Source organism: Kogia breviceps, chromosome 6 (assembly GCF_026419965.1).
Source record: "Kogia breviceps isolate mKogBre1 chromosome 6, mKogBre1 haplotype 1, whole genome shotgun sequence".
NCBI lineage: Eukaryota > Metazoa > Chordata > Mammalia > Artiodactyla > Physeteridae > Kogia > Kogia breviceps.
This window is the reverse complement of record NC_081315.1, coordinates 30,040,077-30,055,308: the sequence shown is the minus strand read 5'-3', so window position 1 is coordinate 30,055,308 and position 15,232 is coordinate 30,040,077. Positions and strand designations below refer to the sequence as shown.

The 15,232-nt window shown below is 35.1% G+C and overlaps 1 protein-coding gene across 2 annotated transcripts in view; it reads left to right on the top strand.

Moving 5' to 3' along the window:
- Nucleotides 1-15,232, top strand: part of LRBA (LPS responsive beige-like anchor protein) — a 721,911-nt gene that overhangs the window by 543,957 nt on the left and 162,722 nt on the right. For both annotated transcript variants that reach the window (XM_059066707.2, XM_059066706.2), the window contains exons 44-45: nucleotides 6,702-6,842; nucleotides 7,889-8,008. In XM_059066707.2, coding sequence (XP_058922690.1) covers nucleotides 6,702-6,842; nucleotides 7,889-8,008 — 261 coding nt within the window. The remainder of the gene's footprint in view (nucleotides 1-6,701; nucleotides 6,843-7,888; nucleotides 8,009-15,232) is intronic.

The following is a 15,232-nucleotide window of genomic DNA, read 5'->3' as shown; positions in this document are numbered from 1 at the left end:
CCCGTCTCTGGGGTCTGCGCTGATAGCCATGGCTCACACCCATCTCTGTAGCTCGTTTAGGTGGTGCTCTGAATCCCCTCTCCTGGCGCACCATGAAACAATGGTCTCTTGCCTCTTAGGCAAGTCCAGACTTTTTCCTGGACTCCCTCCCAGCTAGCTGTGGCACACTAGCCCCCTTCAGGCTGTGTTCATGCAGCCAACCCCAGTCCTCTCCCTGGGATCCGACCTCCGAAGCCCAAGCCTCAGCTCCCAGCCCCTGCCCCCTTCGGCGGGTGAGCAGACAAGCCTCTCCATCTGGTGAGTGCTGGTTGGCACCGATCCTCTGTGCGGGAATATCTCCGTTTTGCCCTCTGCACCCCTGTGGCTGTGCTCTCCTCCGAGGCTCCAAAGCTTCCCCCCTCCACTACCCGCAGTCTCCGCCCGCAAAGGAGCTTGGTAGTGTGTGGGAACCTTTCCTCCTTCACAGCTCCCTCCCACTGGTGCAGTTCCCGTCCCTATTCTTTTGTCTCTGTTTTTTCTTTTTTCTTTTGCCCTACCCAGGTACGTGGGGAGTTTCTTGCCTTTTGGGAGGTCTGAGGTCTTCTGCCAGCGTTCAGTAGGTGTTTTGTAGGAGTTGTTCCACATGTAGATGTACTTTTGATGTGTTTGTGCAGAGGAAGGTGATCTCCACGTCTCACTCCTCTGCCATCTTGAAGGCGCCCCTGTGTTCACTTTTTCAAAAGCTGTTTTTGCCAACCATTTTTCAGCATCCCCAATACAAAATATTCATCTCTCTACCCCTTTTGTGAAGCCTTCTGCTAAATTGATATCCACGCACCTTATATAGGTTGGAATAAAAACATAAATAACATTTTTTCAGAAGAGCATTTCATCTAAACCTCCCATGAAAGGATTCCAGTGCCCTTGCAGATTCAGCACCAACACGTTCATCAATCCACACAGCTGTATTTATTTTAGGATTTACTAGTCAATTTAGTTAGATGTGACTGTGAATCTTGGCTCCGCTATTGACTGGGGAATCAACCTTTAATAGTCATTTAACTTCTCCCAGACGCAGTTTTTTCACCTGTAAATTGGGAATGCTAATAGTTTTGTATTTATTAAGGTTTTGTTGTAAATATAGTGAGGTAATTTACTTAAGACTCTTAGACCCTTCACGTATAGCCAATAAATAGTTGCGTTGTCATCAGATAGAATAGCCTCTTTAATATGTTTATGATAGTTATTTCCTGTAATCTTCCCCAAACAAATCATTATTCTCTAACCACGAATGACTGTCTTTTATGATGTCACATTTCCTGATAGTCCGTCCTCTTTCATTGTCTGAATTTGAAGATTTTTGCTTAATTTGTTCATGAATATCAAGTACCTTACACTTAATTAACATGATTCTTTCCTTTAACGTGACATTTTTATAACATCAGATTCATATAACATTGGGTTCGACCACATTGTTACCTTTTCCTTGTCCTCACTTTGTGATTGCTCTTTTTTGATATCTATAGGACTACCCTACTTCCAGAATAAAATAATATATAACCTCTCTTGCCTGTATGCAGTCTTATACGTTGTAGGACAGGGTTTATGTGTAGTCCTGGAATTAAAGGATATTTCCAGTGTTCCAGTCATACCAAATGAAGATAATGTTGACAGATGGCTTTAGGCCAGTCATCGAGATCATAAGCAAGATCCTAAAAGTAGCCCTGCTCTTGTGCCTCCCCTTCACGAGCCCATTTTCACTTTTGACAGCTCTTCCCCACTCTGCTCTTTACCCACAAAATTTATGTTTATGATACTCTACACTTTAGTGTGTCCATTGGCCCCATTGCTGAGTCTCTTGCTCCATATTGACCTTTTTCTTTTCCTCTAATCTTCTCTCCTGCTGCTCATCCCCAGATGTTAAGGTTTAATGATTACCAAACAAAGCTTTCACAGAAAGATGGAAAAAAATATCTTTTTAGACTTAGATTTTAAAAAGAGAAGGTTGTTAACTCAAGCAAATCTATACTTTGTAGAATTTCTGAGATTTATTGCCAATTCCCTACAGCTTTCTTACTCTTAGTAGTTGTAACCATGGTCCAGCAGTTTGGAACTTCACTTCTGGAAAGTTGATATAAATTGGAACAGTTCACATATAAATCTCAGAAAGAAGACTGGTGATGGTGATGGTAACAATTACAACAACACATTAATAGCAGCTATACTTATTGAGTACTTTGTGTCAGGAGCTCTGCTAAGCACTTTACCTATATTATTAGTCTTTTAAATAAACCTGTTAAATAAATATCATATTTGAAAAATGGAAGTATAAGAAAGTGGGAAATTGTTGAAATCAGGAAAAACATTTCGCAATACAACAGTTTATGGATAAAATGGCCCAAAGACTGGATTTGAGTACTGTATTTTTGTTTCCTAGATTTATGTTGATTTTGAGCTAGGTTATTCAAGATACTTATTTTCTTCATTATTAAAATAGGGTTATCTAGCTCACATTTATTGTGAGAATGCATAATAATGTTTTATAAAAAATAAAATGTAAGCTGGAGGTTATTAATTAGATAACTTCAGGTAAGAAAATTTTTAAAAAGAAAGCAAAAACTTAGAATGTATGAACACTACAGTCTTTTTACAGCTTAACTTTTGCTAGTAATCAGATGAAGGAGTCTGTGTTGGGTGGTTATAGGGGTCTTTGAATCCAATACCATTTGTTTTTAATTAATGTAGTACTAGATGATTGTAACTTGCTTGACATTTCATATGCTTTTCACAGTAAAATTTGGAGGCCCTTTGGACTTTTGAAAGATAATTTTGTTTTTGATTATGTTTTTGAGATAGGGTAATGCAGTTTTGACGTCTACTGTGTACTATTAGGCTTCTGACAGATAATGCACAGTACTGCATGTACCATTAGATGATTGTGATGCTTAATTACTTTCTTTCTTAATAGACAACATTAATTTCATCAGACTTGTTTAATGGCTTTTTTTCTTAAATATTCTTGATCAAATAAGCTGAAAAATAACAATATTATTACTAATGTTACTGCATTCCAGACACTGAACTGGGCACTTTACATGCAGTATTTTTATATCTCTAATAATTAGCAAAATTACTTCTCAAAAAAGGTAACAAAAGATTTTTTTAATTGTAATATTCTTAAAAACCTGATTTAGAAAGTTTTGCTTTGCATATCTTGTTCTGAAAGGTATCAGATGAGAATTTCAAACAGAATAATTAACAATCTGCCACAGTTGTCAATTTGGCTATTTGTGAGGTTAATCTATCCTATGTGTAGTTTTTTTTTCTTTTTTTTTTTTTTGGCTATTTATACATTTTCAAGAGTTCTGGTGTTCTTTTTTCTTTAATTTTTCTTCTATTTTAATCCAAGTTTTTTTTTTTTTTTTGCGGTACGCGGGTCTCTCACTGCTGTGGCCTCTCCCATTGCGGAGAGCAGGCTCCGGATGCACAGGCTCAGCGGCCATGGCTCATGGGCCCAGATGCTCCGCGGCATGTGAGATCTTCCTGGACCAGGGCACAAACCCGTGTCCCCTGCATCGGCAGGTGGATTCTCAACCACTGTGCCACCAGGGAAGCCCCCAAGTTCTTATTTCCATTTTTTTTTAATGTAAATGCCTGTGTTGGTAGTCCTGATACTCTAATTTTTAAATAATTCCATTTTATTTGAATCACTTTTTCATCTTGTTGTGATTGTTTCTTTTATTATTTTGCAGATTTAAAAAATCTTATATAATTCTATTTGTTAGCTTTTTGTAGTGTTTAAAATTATTTTTCTATATCCTCAGGCTATTTATATTTACCTGGTTATGAACTTGAATTATACCTCTCTAATAAATACTTATTTTTTATTGATTTTTCCAGGAAGTCATGACCATTTTAAATGACCAGTATTTTTGCTCTTCTTCCTTTAATCAATTTGCTGATTTTGAAAAATAATCTGTCAAGCTTTTACAGTTAAATTGTACAAAGAGCTTTCTGTAGGATGATGGTACTAGGCATCTTCCTGAATTGCCCTCCATTTGTTGCTCTTAATATACTGTATAAGTAAGAGGAACCATCAGCATTTACTTTTAGTTCTTTTGCAGAGATGAATAAACATCTTGAAATGCTGATTTAGATAATGTTTCAAAAATGCTATGATGCACTTTGGTGTATGACTGACTCTTGCTTAGTTAAATGTTTTGCAGCATTATAACATAGTTGGATTCAGCTCATCTTTTAAAGCAATTGTCAGAAAAATATGGGCCAGCATGGTAGAATGTATTAGCTCAATACATTGTCTCCATTTTATTATGAAGCTGCTGAGGAAGCTGTGATATACAGCACTGTCATTACAGATCTATTGTTAGGATGGTTCTACAGTCTTCTTTGCACTGCCATTAATTTATAGCAGTAAACAATATGTAGCCTTCCAACTGCAGCAAAGCAGAATCTTTTAATGAGGTGGATGTTATTACCACAATAAATCAGTGCTTTCGCGTAATGTATAATTCAATGTGTGTATTCCCACTGTAACTTCTCTGAGTAAGCTGATAGTGTATCATTGTCATTGCACAGCTCCACTAGTCTTTTTTTTTTTAACCTTCTTTTATTTGGGGACTTTTTTTTTATATGCTTGCAAATAAATGTGCTATGTCTTGATAGCTGTCCTGTAGCAGGCTTCAGAAATCAACTGTAACAATCACAGCCGGAATCAATACTGTGGGTTCTACGTATATGGATCTCTGCACGATGCCATTTTTTTTCGGATGCTAGTGAAATCAATCCTAATTGGTTTTAGCATTATATTCAAGAAATGTGATTCTATAACTATTGATTTTGGGGGTGTACTCATTTGGAGAGTAATAAAAATAGGAGCACATAAAGTGAATACTTAATATGCTGCAGAACCATACAAAAGGAGCATTGATTTTGTTTTCACATAATTTGTCTTCCAGTGATTTTATTTCTTCTTTCTTTCCTTTTGCATGGCTCAGTCTTCAGGGACAACAGCTAAAATACATTTAAAGGCATTCCAAATTGGTTCTGTAACAAAGATTTCTTGGAGTCAGTTCCATTCTTAACTGGCATAAGTTTAGTAAATCAGATTTAACTCGTTTGTACAGAAACTAATGCTTTAAAAGATGGCATTTTAAATTGGTATACTGTGATACTGGTTTAAAATAATAATCAACTAAAGGTTTTTAAAAATTTGCTTGTAAATTAAGGGCTTAAAATAAAATGTTGATTAGAACCATCCTATTGAAAGAGAATGAAAGGTACTAGAGATAAGTGGCAGTTTTGAAAAAATAATTAACAATTTTAAGAAATATAGCCAAAATGATAATTTAAAATACTGCTTAAAATTACTTTTTAACATGAAAAACAATTTAAAAACTAGTTTAACATTGCTTCATTTTCCATAGAATATTTCTTAATGCATCTATTTTAAAACCAGTATTTTAAATTTCAGTTTAACATTTTTTGCATAAATGATTAGATATTTTCTTTCTCATATAAATGAGTGACTGACTGCTAGGTTTTCATTAAAGAAAGTAATCTTACATTTTTTTTTCAGTGAATTGGTACTTATATTTTAAATAAAGAGTAGAGACTTTCTAGAGATTAGAATGTTTTATGAGAATGAATTGTTACTTGTTCTTTAAGCCCTCAGACCCCTTTGAGAATCTTAGAATACTCTGTATGTCTTCCTGAAGAAAATGTACATGTGCATAATCACATGAAATTTTGCTTACTGTTTAATGGAGTTCATGAATTCCCTGCATAACAACAGCGGCAGCAACAATAATGATACCAGCTAACATTGATTATGCTCTTATCTTATACCAACCAATATTCTGGGGGCTTATAGGCTATTGTTTTATTCAAACTTTACCCCATTGCTAAAAGATAACCTTAAAAATAATAGCGTTCATTAAATATTGTCAGGTATGGTTTGTCCCTCCATGTACTTACTCATTTTATTTTCCAAAACAACTTTCTGACTGGGTATTGCTATCACTCCAGTAAACCCAGGCTCTTCATCACTTCACTATACTGCTTGAGGGACCTCTGCTGTAAAGTATTGTTGTACAAGCTCGTAATCTGTCTAATATTCTATTCATGTTACACATTTAAAAAAAATTTCATGCCGGCATGTTTTTATCTCCTAAATTTTGGTTTTACTCATACTATTAGAAATGTCTAGATTTACGTTTAATCCCTTTTTCACACAATCTCCTCCTTTCACTCCTCCCCCGCCGCCCCCCGCCAAATTTTGTCTTCTCAGAATCTATGATATGTTAATCCTTTAGCTTCAAGATTCTGTTTCTGGTTGTCGCTTCTAATGGACTAAAGAGGATTTTATAGGTGCTTTCCAAAGTATCATATAACTAATATTCACTTCATGTAATTATCTTCATGAAAATGCTTGTTATGGGCTGATTAAAGACCTTCATTCAACAGAAACTAGACTTATTGAGAAATGACAGGTTTCTCCATTCATTTATATATGTAAATTTAATGTGCATTGAAAAATAAATTTATATTTCAATCCACTCTCTGACTGTAACACTGCTTTAATTTGAATAGTATGTATTTTAAATTCACTTTCACACTTGCTGATTAGATAACATTTGAAGAGAAAAAGAAATAAAGGACGATTGTATTTATGTGTTCTTGTTTTTTCTCCTCCCCATTGGCAGCCAATAGGAGCTTTGAATCCAAAAAGAGCAGCATTCTTTGCAGAGCGTTATGAATCCTGGGAAGATGATCAAGTTCCAAAGTTCCACTATGGCACTCATTACTCAACTGCAAGTTTTGTTCTTGCATGGCTGCTAAGAATAGTAAGTTCAATTTGAATAATAAACCATGAGTAAGTAAATTCAATGTTGTGGAGAATATGCATTGATTAAAAATCATCAGCATCTTTTTTGAATGGTGAAATTTTTTTCAGTGATTGAGGCTCTAACTATATAAGTATCTCTTTATCCCATTTGGTCTGTATTTTATAACATATTACTGTAGAATGGCCATAAAAATGTTTCACCTGGAATTGCGTGAATTTTCTTCCTTAAATTTGCCTCTTCAAATCGTTGATATCTTACCAGACTCTAAATTGTAACATATGTTATTTTCAAATGTAGTCTATTAAAATAAGAACTAAATAAGATTCCTTTAACACAGGCATATATTCATATATTTTGGAAACTTCAGTTGCCCCAAATGGAGTAAGGTGTGTTTGTAATTTACACCAAGACTGCTGTGTATTGATAACGTATTGGTTAAACAAGAAATGTTTCCGTAAAATTGAAAGGTGATTCATCTACTAGAAAGTAATTTCTCTGGGAAAGCATTAGCAGCACATCATTAATTAAAGCTTGTTAGAGTGTACAGGCAGATATAAATCCTAGAGGTAATTTATAGTGCTTAACTAATTTTCAAGCAATTATCCACTAATATGTGTTTAAGTGTTCTTTAACTAAAAGGAGGCTTTTAAATCTTCCAAACATTTTTCTTTTCTTAATCATAAATTAAATATTGAGCCATAACAATAGGAAAATTACATTTTGGACTGTTTCCCTGGACTGTGAAGCAAATGCAGTCTAATTTATGTCTGAATGTTATTAATAAATTGTTCTTGGAAAGGAAGAGAGTCTGAAAAATATTGAAGAGAGTCTGAAAAATACTAAATTTTGGAAATATTTCTTCTGAAACAAAAATAATGTAAGAATATTAATGTAATAATTTAGGTATAATTCCCAGTCTATGCCTAGTACGTTTTACTGGCTAATGTCTATTGGTCACTAAGTATTTAGATAGAAAGATTTATAAAAACCACATTTTTATGCATGAGGGAATATATGGCTTTTTTAAATGGCTTATTTTTTAGGAACCCTTCACAACTTCTTTCCTAAATTTACAAGGAGGGAAATTTGATCATGCAGATAGAACTTTTTCATCAATTTCCAGAGCTTGGCGAAACAGTCAGCGTGATACATCTGATATTAAGGTACAGAAATATTTCATTTTACAATTATTATTGCCAGTGTATTTCTTATTGAATGAATGTTGATAATTTCTCTCTTGCAGTATAGCCCTATTTACTAAAGACGAGCTTCAAAGGATGAGGCCTTAATTAAGTGGCCAATAACCATTATATAAGATTTCTCTCTCTTTCTCTCTACCTCCTGTGTCTGTCTCTTTCTGTCTGTCTGTCTCGTCTCTCTCTCTTTAATTGTGGAACAGTTGTTTTCCTTCCTCCTTGGAATCCTTTTTAAAGGAAAAATATAGTAGTATGGATGTAAGGCAGCATGTTTAATGGAATTCCAAACTCAATGAATAAAATTAATATAGTCACAAAACTACTGTGAGAAAGATCTCAGATGTTTAGTTTAATTCAACTTCTTTCATTTTATTGATACTTTAGCAATCCCCTGTCTCTATTCTTAAGGTAATCATCTTTTACCTACTGCTGATTCCAAATGCCTACCTGACTCTGCTTGTTATAGAATTGCTTTATTGTTGAGGGGAAATGAGTTCTTCTATCTATATGTATGTTCAGTAGATCAAAAACTTTACACAGTAGCTGATATAATACTTTTGCTTCTGCCCTCAAAAGTACTGTATTTTAGTTTTGTGACATAGTGTCTCTTTATTTACTGTTTAGATGCTGTTGAGTAAAACAAGATATGCCTGTGGTTGTGTCCTTAGGTGTCGTAAAGAGCTGTGTCTAATACATAAATAATTATACTATAATGGGAGAAAATGACAACATATGAGAAATATTTGGGCTTGAAAGAGGAAAAGTTACATTACTAATCTTTATGTTACTATAGAGTACTTTAAAAAATTAATTAAAATTATAATTATATCTTACTTTTAGTCATACATTACAGTCTATAAAAAGTGTTCACATACTTTATCTTACTGTAGAGTATAACATTGCTTATATCTAAGATATTTTATTGAAGGTTCCATCATATGCAGATATAATCTCTTTTTAAAATTTTTTTGGGGGGGAGGTGCAGGGGCCACGTCGGGTCTTAGTTGCGGCATGCAGGATCTTTCATTGCAACGTGCAGGTTCTTCGTTGCGTTGTATAGGCTTCTCTCTAGTTGTGGCGTGTGGGCTCCAGAGTGCGCGGGCTCAGGAGCTGCAGCACGCGGGCTTAGTTGCTCCATGGCATGTGGGATCTTAGTCCCCAAAGAGAGATTGAACTGGCGTCCCCTGCATTGCAAGATGGACTCTCAATCACTGGACCACCAGGGAAGTCCCCAGAAATAATCTTTTATATTGGAACATCTATAGGAATTTTTGATAGCACAAATAATGTACTCTGAAATACCCTTGAAATTATCATATTCCTTAAGAATCATCAGTAGATAATTTTGAAATGGATAATTAGATAACAGTAAATCAGAATAGTTAAAAGATTTAATAATGGTTTCTACTTCTAATCTCAAAGCTATTTCTTTACTTACTTTAACCTTTTGAGAAGTCATAAGAGATATGGACATATGAAAACATTGATAAGACTTTTTGTTATCAAATTGAAGACATGAAAAAAATTTTTTAATTTCAAAATTCCTTTATTTTTTAAGTATCTCAGGACCAAGTTACAACCTCATACTTAAGTTTGGTAATAGAAGTGTTGTAAACAAGAACAAAATTATGAATTTGAATTTTTTCTGCTCTGTAATAGAGAGGTAGTGGATATCTTCAAATTTCTACGTCTCTGTACTAGACATTCCCGCTTAATGCTTTGTTGGACGGGAGATACATGTGATAGATCCTTGTAGTTTTGTTGTCTCTTTTTCCTAAATCTCCTCCTTTTTCTCTCAATATTCTTTAATTCACACATGTCTGGTTCCATTTTCCCAAACATTTCCTTTAAAATACCCCACTTGTAAAAAAAATAAAAAATAAACCCACACAAAACAGCTACAGCATTAAAAAATAAAACCCCCAAAACCCATATGAACTTTACCTTTCTCCTTCCTTATTTTTCTCATTACTCTTGTTTCTTCACAAATAATGACTCAAATCCATCTCACTTCCCTTTGAATGCCTCAGCAGACTTTGATAAAAAAAGCCCCAATTACTAAACAAATACTATAATTTTAGTTCTTGTTATTGTGCTACTTAATTTCTAGCTTCCTAGCCTAGTTATATAGGGCATCTAAATGAAGAAGTAGAGTACAAAGTTAAGGCAAAAGTTAAAAGAAAAATAAAAGAATAAAAAATTCCAAGTGTCAAGTTGATTGGAGCCTGCTTAGAGTTACAGCTTTATTCTTAAATACCATTTCATTATGTTCAGAGGCACAGAAATTTTCTTCAGAACTAACTTGGATGAAACCCACTTGCTCTTCTAACCAATATGTATATTTTCCTAATTTTCTTTTCTTTTTTTAAAAACCACAAAGTATCTGTAAGGTGAATAGGACATTGATAAATTATTCCATTTTCTATATTAATAACCCAGTAATTTGGACCCTACAACTTAGTGAACACTTTGTAAAGTATATAATACATGGTTACACAGGCTATAGGCTATTTAAAGAGCCTCCTTATAGTTGGTCCTTCTACAACTGAGGAGGGATTTAATCATGCCTTTTTTATTTTTTGTTTTTTGATCTTGCCTCTTCATGTTACATTCTAACACTTTATAAAGCATGTTTAAATTATAATAATAATATAATGTATAAGAATGATTATATTAAGAAAGTACATTTAAATTACTATAATAAACATTTCATTGAGATATAACATTATATTTCAGATGGAATCATATTAATTATAGTCTGATCTTTATTTGTGTTGTCTTGTTAGAGTTTCTAGAAATACTAAGGAAAATGTTAAACAGTAGAGAGGGGATAGTGAAGTATGTGAGTAGGTGGTAGGAATCACTTTACTGAGTGGATTCTAAAGTATACTTTGCTTGATTAATATGCATTCTCTAATGTTTTCATGACATTTTACAAAAATGAAATATTGTTAGGTAGATAGAAGATTTATTTAAATTAATTTTTCAGGGGAATTCTCTGGCAGTCCAGTGGTTAAGACTCTGCACTTTCACTGGCAAGGGTACAAGTTCAATCCCTGGTGGGGGAAATAAGATCCCGCAAGTTGCGCAGCGTGGGCAAAAAAATAATTAATTAATTAACTAATCTTTTGGAAAAAATAAGAATAACATGATAACATTTCTAGTACTTAACTTTTTTTTCTAAAGGGGAACTGTCACTATAATATCTTAGGATCCCTATTTCTTGCATTCTGCTAATACTCAGAGAATAATTTTACTGGAAAAATATGTTATTCCTAAGAAATATAGGTTAAAATATTAATTATTTTTATTTCAGAGAAGAAAGAGACATTATTAGATTTCACTAAAGCAGTCTTTCATTTTTAGCATGGTTTACCATTTTAAAATTGGGGGGTTCGTTTGTGTTTCGGTTCATCATTGGTGGTTCCATTTCATGCCTGACCTTCAATGATGCTTTTTATTCTGTCTGTATAAAGAGTTCAGAAGTGTTGATCAGTTCTCTAACTAGGCTTACCACACTGTCCAATAGAAATGTAATGTCAACCATAATTACGATCACATATGTAATTTTAGATTTTCTTGTAGTCACATTTTAAAAAGTCAAAAGGACCATGTGAAACTGATTTTAAGAATATATTTAAACTGTTATATCCAAAATATTTTTATTTCAGCATGTAATCAATATAAAATTATTAATTGGATATTTTACGTTCTTTTTTTAAAAATATTAAGGCTTTGAGATCTGGTGTGTATTTTATATTTACAACAGGTCTCTTCTCAGACTAGCCACATTTCAATTGTTTAATAGCCACTTGTGGCTAGGGGCTACTCCATTTGTCAGTGCAGACTTAGGGCATTATTTTGGAATCAGACCAAGGAATAGCTTTCTGCCTATGGAAGGAAGAACGCCTTCTTCCTCTTTGAGCAATGTTCCTGATGTTGTACTCCATCTAAATATGAACTGACAGGTAGTAGCAATAATAGCTAGTCTTGAGGACTGAAATAGAAAGTGCTAAAATTGGGTTGGAGAATCATCACTGTGATAAATAATATTTTAAAACCCCCCAGCAGAAAACTGGACAGCTACATGTAAAAGAATGAAATTAGAACACTTCCTAACACCATATACAAAAATAAACTCAAAATGGATTGCAGACCTAAATGTAAGGCCAAACACTATAAAACTCTTAGAGGAAAACATAGGCAGAACACTCTATGACATAAATCACAGCAAAATCCTTATTGACCCACATCCTAGAGAAATGGAAATAAAAACAAAAATAAACAAATGGGACCTAATGAAACTTAAAAGCTTTTGCACAGGAACTTCCCTGGTGATGCAGTGGTTAAGAATCCACCTGCCAATACAGGGGACATGGGTTTGATCCCTGGTCCGGGAAGATCCCACATGCTGTGGAGCAACTAAGCCCATGCGCCATGAGAACTGAGCCTGTGCTCCAGAGCCCGTGAGCCACAACTACTGAGCCCACGTGCCACAACTACTGAAGCCTGCACACCTAGAGCCCATGCTCCTCAACAAGAGAAGCCACCGCAATGAGAAGCCCGCGCATCGCAACGAAGAGTAACCCCTGCTCACCACAACTAGAGAAAGCCCGTGTGTGTGCAGCAACGAAGACCCAACACAGCCATAAATAGATAGACAGATAGATAGATAGATAAATAAATAAATAAATTTATTTATTTTAAAGAAAAGCTTTTGCACAGCAAAGGCAACCACAAACAAGAGGAAAAGACAACCTTCAGAATAGGAGAAAATATTTGCAAACAAACCAACTGACAAAGGATTAATCTCCAAAATATACAAGTGCTCATGCAGCGCAATATCAAAAAAACAAACAACGCAATCCAGAAATGGGCAGAAGACTTAAACAGACATTTCTCCAAAGACATACCGATTGCCAACAAACACATGAAAGGATGCTCAACATCACTAATCATTAGAGAGATGCAAATCAAAACTACAATGAGGTATCACCTCATACCAGTCAGAATGGCCATCATCCAAAAATCTACAAACAGTAAATGCTGGAGAGGGTGTGGAGAAAAGGGAACCCTCTTGCACTGTTGGTAGGAATGTAAATTGATACAGCCACTATGGAGAACAGTACGGAGGTTCCTTAAAAAACTAAAAATAGAACTACCATATGACCCAGCAATCCCACTACTGGGCATATATATATACATACCCTGAGAAAACCATAATTCAAAAAGAGTCATGTATCACATTGTTCACTGTAGCTCTATTTACAATTGCTAGGACATGGAAGCAACCTAAGTGTCCATCATCAGTTGTGGCACATATATACAATGGAATATTACTCAGCCATAAAAAATGAAATTGAGTTATTTGTAGTGAGGTGGATGGACTTAGAGTCTGTCTTACAGAGTGAAGTAAATCAGAAAGAGAAAAACAAATACCATATGCTAACACATATATATGGAATCTTAAAAAATAAAAATGGTTCTGACAAACCTAGGGGCAGGGCAGGAATAAAGATGCAGACATAGAGAATGGACTTGAGGACATGGGGAGGGGGAATGGTAAGCTAGGACAAAGTGAGAGAGTAGCATTGGCATATATACACTACCAAATGTAAAATAGATAGCTAGTGGGAAGCTGCTACATAGCACAGGGAAGTCAGCTCAGTGCTTTGTGACCACTTAGAGGGGTGGGATAGGGAGGGTAGGAGGGAGATGAAAGAGGGAGGAGATATGGGGATATATGTATACCAAAGAAGTCCTACATCCCTTGATGCAACCCTATCCATTTTAAAAATACAGATACCCAATTCTTTCTCAAAGAAAAGAAAAATCCCCCAGCAAACTCTGTTTCAAGTTTTAAAAAAATCATTTAAGTTTAGAAACTGAGGTGCAAAATAGATTATTGTCTTCAGCCTGAACCATCATAACCAAATCTTGGGGAGCAAATCAGACTCATAAAGCTTGAATGAATTTCATAAGGCAGTCACATGTAAATATTAGGCAAATATCTAAGCTTTTCTAGGCAGTTCATTGTTACTGATTCCCCACCCCACCCAGCTCCCCGTTGAGGCAGCAGGCAGCAGGCAGCATACACGTTTTCAGGTACCTTTAGTGTCAATAACTTTAATCTAATGATTAAATAGAATCTGATTTGCTGCAGTTTAAACTTTTTTCCTTCTCTCCTGTAGAAATGATTAACAAATCAGGATCCGAGAGTGGAAAGAGTCATAAATGTCAGCTAGGTTCATTATTTTAGAAAGGGGGCAGTAGTAAATGTATCTTTTACATTCTTTACATCTTTTACGTGGAGATTGTTGGAGAACTATACCTCTCTAGAAGCTTGGAATTCAGTACAAAAATATATTTTAAAATAACCTGTGCTAAAAATAAACTTAGGGCAACAAGTTTGGTGGAATCCTGAGATCGCATTTAATTTTTAAAGTTTTTATTTTTATTGAGTTTATGCACAAGCAGGCCCTGGTTGTGATACAGCATCAAATGAGACAGAGCATTGCCTTCAGTGAACATTTGCAGTAAAGGGGGTACTGACAATAAAAGCATTCCAGCAATTCAGTGTAATAAAGGATCTGTGTGGCTCATAGATACAAGGTCTGAAATGAGGAGAAGGGAGAGGAAAGAGGAAATTCAGGGCCTGTCATGGGGTGCCTTATAAGCTTTAGTAAGGAGGTTGGACTTTATGCTGGGGGCAGTGGGGAGCTACTGGAAAGGTGAAAGCAGAGGAGATTTTGTGGTTTTAAGTGACCGCTGTGATCGGTGTTTGAACGTGTATTACACTGAGCAGGAGTGGAAACAGTAAGTAAGCTGTTAAAGTCTTGGGGTGAGAGGCATAGTGGAGGCTTAAACTCAGCAGTCGCAATGGTACTAGAGGAATGTGATGAGTTTAAGACATATTTAAAAGTAAGAACTGTTAGGATTTGCTGATTGATTTGTCTCCTAAGATGAGAGAGACATTAAATTTGACTTGGACGTGTACTTAGAGAAAGAACACAGAAGAAGAACAAGTTTAGTTAGGGCACGGGGGTGTAGCTCCCTACCTTCAGGCAGAAAACTTCTTATGACAGGTGAATTCAAGTCCCCCCAGACACATTTACTTAAGCCAGCATTTATGGATTATTTTATCATATGCAATACATAGTAGGGGGTGTTTGGGGTTAAAAGGGTAAGATG